The sequence below is a fragment of the Strongylocentrotus purpuratus genome, unplaced genomic scaffold (genome assembly GCF_000002235.5).
Source record: "Strongylocentrotus purpuratus isolate Spur 01 unplaced genomic scaffold, Spur_5.0 spur5_scaffold_3, whole genome shotgun sequence".
Taxonomy (NCBI): Eukaryota; Metazoa; Echinodermata; class Echinoidea; order Camarodonta; family Strongylocentrotidae; genus Strongylocentrotus; species Strongylocentrotus purpuratus.
In genome coordinates, this window is record NW_022145609.1 from 35668835 (window position 1) to 35681635 (window position 12801).

Below are 12801 nucleotides of genomic sequence, written 5' to 3' on the forward strand. Positions count from 1 at the left end.
TGCGCAGAAAAGAAAGCTGCATTAGAAATCTAGGGCCTTGTTAGTTTTTTTGAAAAATTGAGAATGAACATTTTTAAAAGTAGACAACATAGTTGCTATTTTACGGTTTCTTACAATGTATCATTCAATACCAGCCTACTTACTTGGCAGGCAAACAAACTTGTTTATCCATTCATTCATTCATCTACAGAGCAAGTACTTATTTATGTACCCTAATCTTTATTTATTTATTCAAGACATTCTCAGCCTGTGAGTCTAAGTCTAACTGCAGGTTTGTACAAAGATTTGTTTAAACATGTCACACAGTGAAAGACATGGTACTTTACTACACAATGTATGTTGTGTACATCTGGGTTAATAATTATCACTTTTGGAATATATAGTTCTACCAAATCTTCTAAGCAAGACTTCAAAACTACAACATCAAATGGTCCATTAATTATTTCACGGAATATCAGATGACACGGCTACATATACTATAATACAGTCTTCATGCTAATCTCCATGTACACATGCTATATTAAACATTTATGCAAGGAAAACAGAACACGAGGCCATTCTCTGAAACTAGAGTACACCGGAGTGTTGGCTCAGTCAGTAGAGCGTCCGCCAAACAACCGGGAGGTCGTGGGTTCGAACCCCGGCCGCGTCATACCAAAAGACGTTAAAAGATGGGAGTTGTTGCTACCTTGTTTGGCGTTCAACAATAAGGGATAGATCGAGCAGCATCGACCTGGTGCTGCTCAGTGGCTGCCGGGCTCACGATCAATTGGGCAAAAAGAATTTCCGTTTCGGTTTAATAAAATTTGGAGTGGACTATTAGGCTATTATTATTATTATTATTATTATTATTAGAGAAGACATTTGCACATCTCGACATCAGGAAATTCTTTTTCTCGAATAGAGTAGTGGACACATGGAATAGCCTATCTGAAGAAGTGGTTAATGCCCCATCTGTAAATGCCTTCAAAAACAAACTCGATAACTATTGGAAGAAATCACCTTCAGTATATGACTTTGAAAGTTAATAGAAGAATGCAGAACTATTCCACCCTCCACACACACACCTCGACATGAAACCACAACAAACAGAAGTATTGATGCAAAGGAATTCAATCGATTGATGAACAGGCTCTGTCCTACCAACATCGATGGATTAAAGTAAAGTAAGTAAGTAAGTAAAGTAAACATTGTTGTACCATGTATCCTATAATCCTACTACATCTACAGGCATACAAAAGGAGGAATGGTATTAAACATGTGAATCAAAATATCACCTAAAAAATCTGCCAATGAAAAATAAAATCTGATAATTCTAGGAGTACTGGAAATGAAAGACAGCACTTGGTTTAAGTATACAAAAGAGATAAAAATGCATCTAGACACTGCAACAACCATTCTACCACATCTCAGTAATCCAAATTTCTAGATTGCAAAATCACACAATTTGCATTGTATATTTCAAATATATATAAAAGAGAAAAGACAGTACTGTATATATCTACAGGCATTGGTTTCTGTCTACAAGGCTATTGATTCTACATATTCTGAATTTACACCAAAAAAATCCCTTTCTTTCTTATTTCAAGATAGATTTATAATCAACAGAGTAATTTTTATCACAACATGCAATATTATAAAGTGTTTGATCTCAAATCAGGAAAATATAAGTACATCTACATTGTACATGTACTCTGTATGTGTAAATGTATTTCTTAACATACACTGTATGTCTTTAATGGATAACTACAATATGTATGAATACAGTTCTGTATAACAATAGTGTGAATATGAGCAATACAAATTTTCTTGTTCAACATTACAACACTCATAAAAAGAATTTTCATGTATAATTACATGTATATACACTCCTAATCTAACCTTCATCCAATTTCAAGTTTTATGGGGCTTACAAGAACCATATACCGGACTTAGATAATTTTTCCAAAACAATTGGAATTCAAGCAAGCGAAAAAGAATGGGTTCGTTTACAAGAGATATTCAGGAATTTGCTCTTATTACATTTTGAGTTCATTTTAAGTTTTGTACTTTTTTTCTTTTTTTTTCTTTTTATAAAACCTAAACACTTATTCAGTTTCCAGTGCTTTTAGAATCACTTATTGCTCATCTGTATTCTTTTCACTGTGGGCAAGATGTAGAGTAAAAGAATAATGCACGTAACTGCACTTGCATAGTGAAATGTATAAACACAGAAAACTAAAGTTATGACAAATTAAAAAAAGAAATAGTTTTATCCACACTTTTAAAAACAAAGGGCAACTTGATTTACCCATGGTACTGCTTTCAATTTGTAAACGAGTATAGTTCAAGGCAGACTGCAATGAGTTTGTTCAAATAAACCATCTTTTTACAGATTAATGCCTTATTCTCTAATCCGGAATACATCAAGCTGTCTCAAACCGGTTCACTCATTCATTGAACTCCCTGTTCAGTACAAATAATCGTCAAAACAATAAATGTAATTCTACTATTTTGATGATAAATCGTCATGTAGCCTTTCAATTAATACTTGATGAGTACATGTATCATTAAATATTTACTAGTACCTCAAGAAAGTAAGTGTTGTGAATACATGTACATGTAGATAACAAACATTGGATGATAATCTAATTGAAAAAGATACTTCAAAGTTCTTAAGATGTGACTTTAAATATGAATCAAATGTCACCTTTCATTCATTTTAAGTACTACACTGTACAGTGGTGTAATAAAATATGAATACATTCAGATTTGGAGATTTAAAGTATTTTTACTGAACTTTGAGAGGCTCTGTAAAAGCAGAATGCTCTGATCCCTCGACCAGGACCTGTCTCATCATGATGTCCATCTCCCATTGCTGATGGTGGCGCCCATGGCAGCATCCCTCAGGCCTCCGACTTGCCAGGACATTGCAGCAAGCCCAGAAGTGGAAACGGCTTGATCGGCTGACCGTAAAATCAGACGGCAGCTCCTCCGTGGGGATGCAGTTACGCCACGTTTCATATGGCATGCAAGGAATTGGGTGAAACTTGCAGCCCTCAGCATGATTATCATGGGTGGAATACTCTTTCCTGCAGGAGAAGCACTCCAGCATTTGACCCTCGTAGGTGAAATTTGTCTGGTTGACAATGTCGGTCAGTCGTAGACGAGTATTTTCCTCCTCCAGATGCTGGCAGCGCATCTCCAGCTCCTGGATCTTCTGTAAGAGTTTGGCATTCTTCTTCTGCTCTTTTTGCAGTTTCACCACCGTCACTTGAAATCTTCTCTTGACCTCATCACGTTGCTTGTGAGCTTCAAGCATCGCTTCTCTCACCTCAGCGACTCTTCTCTCTGTCATCTCTTCAGTTGAACGCTGCTGACGTACACGCAGTTCCATCTCTCTTTCTTCTCTTTTTGACTGTTCCTTGATCATCATTGCCTTCATCTTTTCTTCTATTTCAGCCAGGTACTCACTCTTCCTTTTATCCATCTCCTCCTTAACCCTCACTTCAACTTCTTCTGCTACTTTGTCTTTAATTCCATTCTGCTTCTCATCCTCCATCTTCAGTCTATCCTCCATTCGATCCACCATGTGCTTCAGCTCCAGATACTTCTGCTTTGAATCAATGTGAACCCATTTCAGTTCCTCAAACCTTCCACTCAAATACTGCTGCTCCGTCTTTGTACCTTCTCTTAGTTGAGCCAAGCTCGCAAGCAGCTCAAACATTTTTTTCAGCCTCTCCTCTAGTTTCTGAATATCTGCAAGAAGATCTGTTCTTGGGGTGGTGGGACTTTCAAGAGTCTCAGGACTCAATGGAAACCCCTCATCTGAGGTTCCTCTAGTATAAGGTGCATTGGAGTTTGGGAATCCTGGCATTTTGAGTGGGAGTGGCAAAGACGGCTCCTGGCTGGTGAGTGACTTAGGACTTGAAGGGGGCTCCTCCCACGTTCCTTCTTCTGGTTCCCTTGCAGATTCCCCACTAGCTGCCATCTTTAGTTGAAATCAAGGTTATTAATGACGATGATGATCCAGATCTGTATCAAAGAAACAAAAAGGATTTCTCATATCAACATTGCATGCCATTGGCCATTGCTAATATACCGAGTAGTACACACATGTATTAAAGCTCAAAATTTGCTTATCAAATGTGCTCTAGCTGAACAACTGACACCTCAGTCACTCCATTCATAATTTCACATACAAAATTTTCTATTCTAATCTCCCAAACATTTCAGAGCACAAGGTGTTCAAACAGATTTTGCCACGTCCTGAAGGCTGAACTCGAATTGGCCATAGGCCTAGGAAGTAAGGTCTGCCCTTAGGGCATATACATGTAAATAATAATGATATAGACCTCTAGGTAGGGAGGCCAATGCCCAGGCGTAAGGCTTCTACGCCTATGATTTGTGCGCTCGTCGTCCAAGTCAGAAAATTACCAGAAGAAAAAAATAAAGAAAAAAAATATCTAGACCCCGCTATGGAATAATATATATAACAACTAGATGGAATTTTGACTGCGCGCAGTTGAAAATGATGCCTCCGCCATAGAGCAATTTAAACAAGTTTGGAGTTTAAATCTCCAGTGGTTCTTGAGATACAGTATCATGATAACAATCTCAATGTATGGAATTTCATAAGTTGACCTCTGTGACCCTTGACCTTTGACCTACGTGCTCCAAAATCTAATCAGATTGTCTTCCTATGGTGATACACACTATCATTAAGTTTGAAGTTTAAATCTCCAGTGGTTCTTGAGATATTATGATATGGTGATACATACTATCATTAAGTTTGAAGTGAAAATTCTCCAGTGGTTCTTGAGATATCGCGATAACAATCTCAATGTATGGAATTTCATAAGTTGACCTCTGTGACCCTTGACCTTTGACCTACGTGCTCCAAAATCTAATCAGATTGTCTTCCTATGGTGATACACACTATCATTAAGTTTGAAGTTTAAATCTCCAGTGGTTCTTGAGATACTATGATAACAATCTCAATGTATGGAATTTCATAAGTTGACCTCTGTGACCCTTGACCTTTGACCTACGTGCTCTAAAATCTAATCAGATCGTCTTCCTATAGTGATACACACTATCACTAAGTTTGAAGTTTAAATCTCCAGTGGTTCTTGAGATATCATGATAACAATCTCAATGTATGGAATTTCATAAGTTGACCTCTGTGACCCTTGACCTTTGACATACGTGCTCCAAAATCTAATCAGATCGTCTTCCTATGGTGATACATACTATCCTTAAGTTTGAAGTTTAAATCTCAAATGGTTCTTGAGATATCGCGCTAACAAACTCAATACAAGGAATTTCATAAGTTGACCTCTGTGACCTGTGACCTTTGACCTACGTACTCCAAAATCTAATCAGATCGTCTTCCTATGGTGATAAATACTATTCCCGAGTCTTAAGTTTAAATCTTAAATGGTTCTTGAGATATTGTGATAACGGTCAAACGGGACGGACGTACGGACGGACAACCCGAAAACATGATGCCTCTGGCACCACCTTCGGTGGCGGAGGCATAAAAATACAATTGTACACTCCACAACATACCTATAAAAACGGATCTGTAACGGTCTTTCACCATTTGTTGACGATCTTGCATTCTGATTTTTTCCTCACCCTTTTTGGTTGGAAAATTTGTTGTGAATTCTGTACTTCTTGGCCGTGATTGTGAGTATGAAATCAGACACAGTGTAGTCTCAGTCTTACTCTCAAACTTTATTCGATTTGATTTTGAATTTTGAAGGCATTTACAATTGGCTTGATGCACAAGGATTATAATTGCATAGACAGCTGGCTGAACCATTATTTTGGATATAATAATTTTCCTGCTGAATCATGAATAGCAACGGAAAGAATCTTTTCGAAGGAAAAGGAGCTACATGTAGCTGTCGTCCAAAAGGCAAAAAGAATAGACAACAAGCCATTGAGAGTCTACATCCACATACATGTAGGAGTATAGACAAAAATGATAGCCATCCCATGGCAAGGACAATACAGACGAGAGGTGCTAAAAACAAGACTACTGTAGCGCCCAGCCTATCACAAGCAGTGGATGTTGATAGGAACAATGAAGGAGAGGGATACTGGGTATGTAAGATGTGCGATGAGGAATTTGGTGACCGAGATGACAAGTTTGTTGTATGCGGGAGATGTGAGGAACCATACTGTATCAAATGTCTTAGAATGAGTGCAGATCAGTGTAATCTTCTATCAGACTCTGCTTTCCACTGGTACTACCCGAGCTGCAAAGCACCAGCACTCCACGCAGTCAGAGATGACTTTGACATTGAGGAGAGGTGCGAAGCCTTTTTTGAAAAACTGTCTGGTAGAATGCAACAGCTGGAAATGGCCATGTCCAAAAAAGCGGAAAAAGTAGAAGTCGAAGGGATAAGAAATAACATAGAATATTTCATTTCAGAAGCAATACAAGTGAACTGACAAAGGAATTAGAGAAGCTCTCTTCAGAAGTTGAGGAACTGAAATCCAATAGAGCTGAAGGAACTGAAGAGGTAGCAGCTATGTATATCAATGAAATGGAAGATAGAAACAGGCAGAACTTAATCATCTTCAGTATTGGAGAAAGTGAAGACCCAGATCCCATAAAAAGGAAGGAAACTGATATTGCCAACGTCAGTAAAATCTTTGGAGAGATTACAAGCACAACCATCGAAATCACTGATTGTAGACGTTTGGGCCAGAGAAAACTGAAGAATGAACAACAAAATCCACGCCCCATGAGAGTATCAGTAAACGATCAACATCAAAGAGACAATATTCTGAAGTCAGCAAAGAAGCTTAGAGAGAATGATGAAACCAAACACATTACAATCAGGAATGATATGACTCCTAGAGAAAGAACGGAAGACATCAGACTTAGGAAGGAATTGCAGGCAAAAAAGGAACAGTCTGTCAGTGCTGGAGATACAGAAGCAAAATGGATCAGGAGAGGAGGGAAAGTTGTAAACATTGGAATGTACATTCAGAAACAAGGCAAGACAGAGAGAGGGACAGTGCAGGGCCAGGAGATTTCCCACACTCAGGCCCAAGGTACGTACTGCAAACCCATAGAAGTACATGGAAAAGGAATGAGACATTTTTACTCTGCACCCATACAAGCACTTCATGTAGCACCTTTTATTGCACCAACAAGCACAGAGACACCTGCACATGCCACCAGCAATTGTACAGTATTTACACATGTTGCAAAAAGTAACTCTACTGAAGTTGTGGAAAATTCAGAAGGAAAGTGTAGTGATGTTAGTACTGAAACAGAGAGCAACTCTTTTGATGTTGGGAATGATGCAAATGATAATTCTGATATAACAGGGAATGATAATTCTGATATAACGGGGAATGATAGAACGACCAATAAAAGCTGGAAAGATTAAAGTCTTATGCACTAATGTGGACACACTTACCAACAAAATGGAAGAGTTTGAGGCCAGAGTAAGATTGGAGAAACCTGGTGTCATCTGTGTTCAAGAGATTCTCCCCAAACATTCCAAAGATCATGTAAATGCTGAAATTGAACTAAAGCTCAATGGATATGATATGTTCATTTCCCCAGCTGCAAGGAGAGGAGTTGCAACATACGTGTCAACCAAAATGTCCTCGTCAAGATAAATATACTTGATGACCAAATTTGAAGAGTCTGTATGGTGTGAGATCCAAGTTGATGATGGCAGAAAACTCTTAATCGGAAATGTCTACAGGAGCCCAAGTTCTTCTGACACGAACTCTAGAAATTTATGCTCCTTGATGACAGAGGCAAGCGATAGAAATAGTGATCTGATGATAATTGGAGATCTGAATCTTAGAGACATTGATTGGGCTAGAAACGTCGCAAATTGCTCAGAAGACCACCCAGCTTCTTATATACTGGACAATATTAATGACCTATATTTGAGCCAGCATGTTACAAATTAAGCCAACAAGATTTAGAGAAGGACAGAGGGAAAGTCTGCTAGACCTGGTGCTTACCAACAATGATGAGACCATTGACATCGTGAACGTTAACCCACCCATAGGAAAGAGTGACCATGGAGTACTTTGCTTCCATGTAAACCTAGGAGAAGTGGCTAAGAAGAACAGAACTATATACAAATACTACAAAGGAGATTATGGTGCCATTAAAGAAGACATAAAGAAAGTCAATTAGGAAGCAGAGCTTACAAATTAGAACATTGAGGAGTCATGGAAACTGTTCGAATGCACTGTTAAACAGAGTGTAGAAAAGCATATTCCTAAAGCCAAAATAGGACAAAGTGCTCAACCATCATGGATGACTCTAACCACAAGAAAACACCTAAAGGATAAGCATAAAGCCTGGAACAAATACCAAAAGAACAGTACTGCCGACAACTGGAGTATGTACAAAAAGGCTCGAAATGCAGCCACAGAGGAGGTGAAAAGGTCAAAACAAGATTTTGAAAGGCAGATTGCAAGAGAAATCAAGGAAAATCCTAAAAGTTTTTGGAGTTACATGTATGTGAAGAAAGGAACAGCAAATCACTCACGAATTCCTCCTCTACTTAAACAAGATGGATCACTTGCTTATAATCCAGAGGATCAAGCAGAAACACTAAATGACTTCTTCATTAGTGTATTCACAACAGAAGATACAAACCAGATCCCGAAGCCAGTGCCATTAGAGGTGGCAGAGAGCCTGGAAGAGCTAGAATTATCTGAGGACACCATCCTGAAACACCTCAAGACACTGAAGCCTGACAATCCCCTGGTCCAGATGAGATACACTCAAAGGTACTGAGAGAGACTGCAGATGTGATATGTATCCCACTCTATCTGATTTTCAAGAAATCAATGAATGAGGGACAAGTACCAACAGCATGGAAAAAAGCCAATGTTGTCCCATTACACAAAACAGGACGTAAGGATGGCAGTGGTAACTACAGACCAGTGAGTTTGACATCTGTAACTTGCAAAGTCATGGAAAAGATAGTGAGGGATAAGATAGCAGAGCACATGGAAAAGAATGAGCTTTTTTCTGCCAGACAACATGGATTCAGAAGTGGAAGATCATGTGCTTCACAGTTATTGGAAGTATTAGAGACATGGTCACAACTTGAGGACCTTTCAATACCATTTGACTGCATTTACCTAGATTTTTTAAAAGCTTTTGACAGTGTCCCTCACATGAGGCTGATTGCAAAGATTGAAGCATATGGAATTCAAGGGAAATTCTCCAAGTGGATCAAAGCCCTACTGACATGTAGAACGCAAAGAGTTAGAGTAGATGGAGCCTACTCATCATGGAAAAATGTAACAAGTGGCATTCCGCAAGGGTCTGTGCTTGGCCCGATCTTGTTCCTCATCTACATCAACGATCTTCCTCTTGCAGTAAACTCTAGTGTGGCGTTGTTTGCCGATGACACCAAAGTATATGGACCAGTAAATGGTGCTTCAGATGTCAACAATTTGCAACATGATATTGATGCTCTGATGGACTGGTCAAAAAGATGGCAGCTTCCTTTCAACGATACCAAGTGCAAGGTTATCCACTATGGACACAAAAACAAACTCCATGATAAACAACGTAACTGAGGAAAAAGACCTGGGAGTCGCCTTTGACCCATCCTTGAAATTCAGCCTGCATGTCGGAAAAATTACAGCCAAGGCCAATTCCATCCTTGGGCTCCTCAAGAGAAACTTTCATCACCTTGATGAAAAGTCATTAGTTCTCCTGTATAAAACCCTGGTACGACCTAAGTTAGAGTACTGCTCAACAGTATGGAACCATCTTTTGAATAAGGACAAGGATAAGTTGGAAAAGGTGCAGAGGAGGGCTACGAAACTTGTCAAAAGTGTGAGACACTTAAACTACTCAGAGAGACTTAAAGCACTGAAAATCCCCACTCTACAGTTCAGACGGAAACGATCTGACATGATTCAAGTGTTCAGAATAATGCACCAGTTCGATAATCTTCAAGAAGAACATTTCTTCAGCAGAACAAAGTGCAGTCGCACCCGTGGTCACTCACTTAAGCTTTACAAGCTAAAATGCCGGAAGACATTAAGGAAAAACTCATTCAGCCAGAGAATAATCAATGTGTGGAATGGTTTTCCAGGCGATGTTGTGGAGAGTACCACTATGAATCATTTTAAATCTGGACTTGAGAAATGGTGGAAAGATGCCCCAGATAAATATGATGACAACCCCAACCAAACAAAACCATGGATAGGAACAACAGTCTAAAGACTGAATAATCCTGGATCAAGTGAGTTACAAGTGAGTTTATTTTGACGTATTTGAATCCAATAATTGGGCTAGCAGACGAAAATAACGCGCGCACAAGAGAAACTAGAGGGGTCCTAGAGGGCGTAGAGGTTAGCTCACTAAAATCCTTCTCAATGACTGAAGGTAGAGCCTAAAAATATGGAATCAATTTAATATCAAAGAACTTTTGATAGATATTAATTGTGCACAAATGTCACTTTTAACAACTAGAAAATATCAAGAAAAAGATTATATCTTTTTAAATACAGATTTTTACAAACTGCACATTCAAAGGTAGATAGAGTACGATGTTTCTGTCAATCTTGCGTTGGTTTGAGGCCGATAGCTACAGCCATCTCAAATTGAGAAGAAAAAATGTGAACAGTGATGCCATTGTTCAAGCCCAAAATAGAGGTATTGCGACATCATAATATGAATATGTATGAGCTCTGGTCCACGTCACGCGCCAGACATATCTCTCGTAGTCTCAGACACAGTACCTTATTCTCAGCACTAGACACCAGTGTCGAGCAGTCTATACTCCAATTGAGAAGTGTAATGAATGCCATGATTTGAACGTGTGTGTTTTAGTGTATGATATGGTAAGTGAGAGAGAGAGAGAGAAATATCTCCGTCAGTACATGTCTATCATATGTCTGCGTATGTTGGATCCGTGCAGTCCTATTGACTATGTTTGATTCCGTATTGTGTTCGCTGCAAGTTGGATTTATCGATTGTGATAATGCAGTGTCAGATTGATATTTACTCGTGAGGAAATAGTAATTGGAATACATCTCAAAACTAAGGTAGGCCTATTTATTTATTTCGATCACTTTCTTAGTTTACAATGAGTGGCTTTCGAGCTTTCTCTCTATTATGTTTTGACCCTCCATGCCATGGCTATTTCAGGATTTCAGGATTGCGGCTTGCATGCAATTACCGTATCTGGCCTGTAGTACTGTGTTGGTGTGTGTGACCGATTCAAGGCTAGCCGGATCATGTACAACGGATGGGATGGGCAATGACACGCCCTATTCCCTAGGGCCTGTCTAATTCTCGACGTAATTTTCGGGGACATGAAATTGATTGTTTCAAGGCTCTTAGTCTTACGTACGGCCAGGCGGAGAAGGAAGGGCCTAGAAAATAGCTGGATATCTCCCATTTTATGGTACTTCTGGAGTCGGCAGATGGGTGAGTTGTCTTAGTGAAAGAAAATCCTTTCTTTTAATGTTTGTTTTATTATAAACAAATTAGTAATTAAAATGTTAGATTTGGGCATTGGCCTCCCTACTCTACTCTCTAGGCCTTCAGGTTTCACCCTTACCGACTTTTAATTGTACTGCCAACCACGAGAAATTCCGTTTAGATTACATGAAATTATGTCTGGTTGGAGGAGTTTTTATTAAACAGTTTCCAATATACAAGGCTATTCGATAGACACTATAACATGAAAGGAGGGTCAGAGTAGAAAATGTCCTCGCATGTGTGTGGCGGTAAACAAAAATAGATACACACGCGGCCCGGGTGTACATTACATGTACATGTACTCACCGAATAATAGCACTACACAAAATCAAGCATGTCGTCAACTCTGATTCTGTAGCTCTGTTAGCAGGTTAGCAGGAGCTAATGCTTGTTGTCCAAAAATCACACTTCCAATGTCAATGCTTATTATAAAGCCAATGTTCTGATTACCAAACCCCTTTTTATAGGAGGTTTTTGTAGGAGGTTTAATTAAAAAGAACAGTTTCCTGGTTATTGATGTTCGATTGTTATGGTGCGTCGGGCGCCGATCCCATCTAATTAATCGCATCATAGATCATGGCACAATGCACCATGCATATACAGTATACGAACGAGGCGTGTGTACGTACGTGTACTGGAGTGGAAACGTATGGAAACAATGACGTAGTTTGTTTTCGGTATTTCGGGGAAGTCCCTATAGCTGACCAGCAAATCAGAGGGTGGTTGGTTGGTTGGTTGGTTGGTTGGTTGGTTGGTTGGTTGGTTGCTTGGTTGTAGTATGTATAGCGATTGCGACAGGTGGTATTTCTCAAATCAAACATTTGATAGACAAGTAGGCCTATTTAGTATTGTTTTTAAGTTCAAATAAATAATACCGTTCATTGTATTTTAATATAATACAAAACGGGGGGGGGGGGGGGGGGGGGGGGGGGGCTATATTGGCTGCATGAGCTTTTCATTTTTTAGAAGCATCCTTGACTAAAATAATCATCGCTTTCATATGATGCTACGTGTCCGCTACACATTGCACGAAACCCTCTTATACTTAGCCAAGATCAAGTACAGCATACTGACTACATTATTAGCTTTAAGTAAAAACGGTTTAGGAAGACTATTACGTCTATGATTAGAGACACGTATAGGCTCCGTATAGTTGGCGGATAAAGTTATGATTGTCTTGTCGTGTACTACGTGTACCGTACAACCATATTAATTATGATAAGCGGCAGGTACATTAACAGGGGGCATGGCATGCCTGAACATCACTGTTCCCAATCTCAAACTTTTGACTTTTGATCCATGCCTGAAAACGTAACTTT

At 39.2% G+C, this 12801-nt stretch overlaps 1 protein-coding gene across 1 annotated transcript; it reads right to left on the reverse strand.

Moving 5' to 3' along the window:
- Window positions 1-901: 901 nt before the first annotated feature.
- On the reverse strand, window positions 902-12063 carry LOC100892648 (cancer-related regulator of actin dynamics homolog). Its single transcript, XM_003723950.3, has 2 exons — window positions 11789-12063; window positions 902-4014 (listed from the first exon to the last, which is right to left on the reverse strand). The coding sequence occupies exon 2, from the start codon at window positions 3968-3970 to the stop codon at window positions 2771-2773; it is 1200 nt and encodes a 399-aa protein (XP_003723998.2). The 5' UTR covers window positions 3971-4014; window positions 11789-12063; the 3' UTR covers window positions 902-2770.
- Between the last annotated feature and the right edge of the window lie 738 nt (window positions 12064-12801).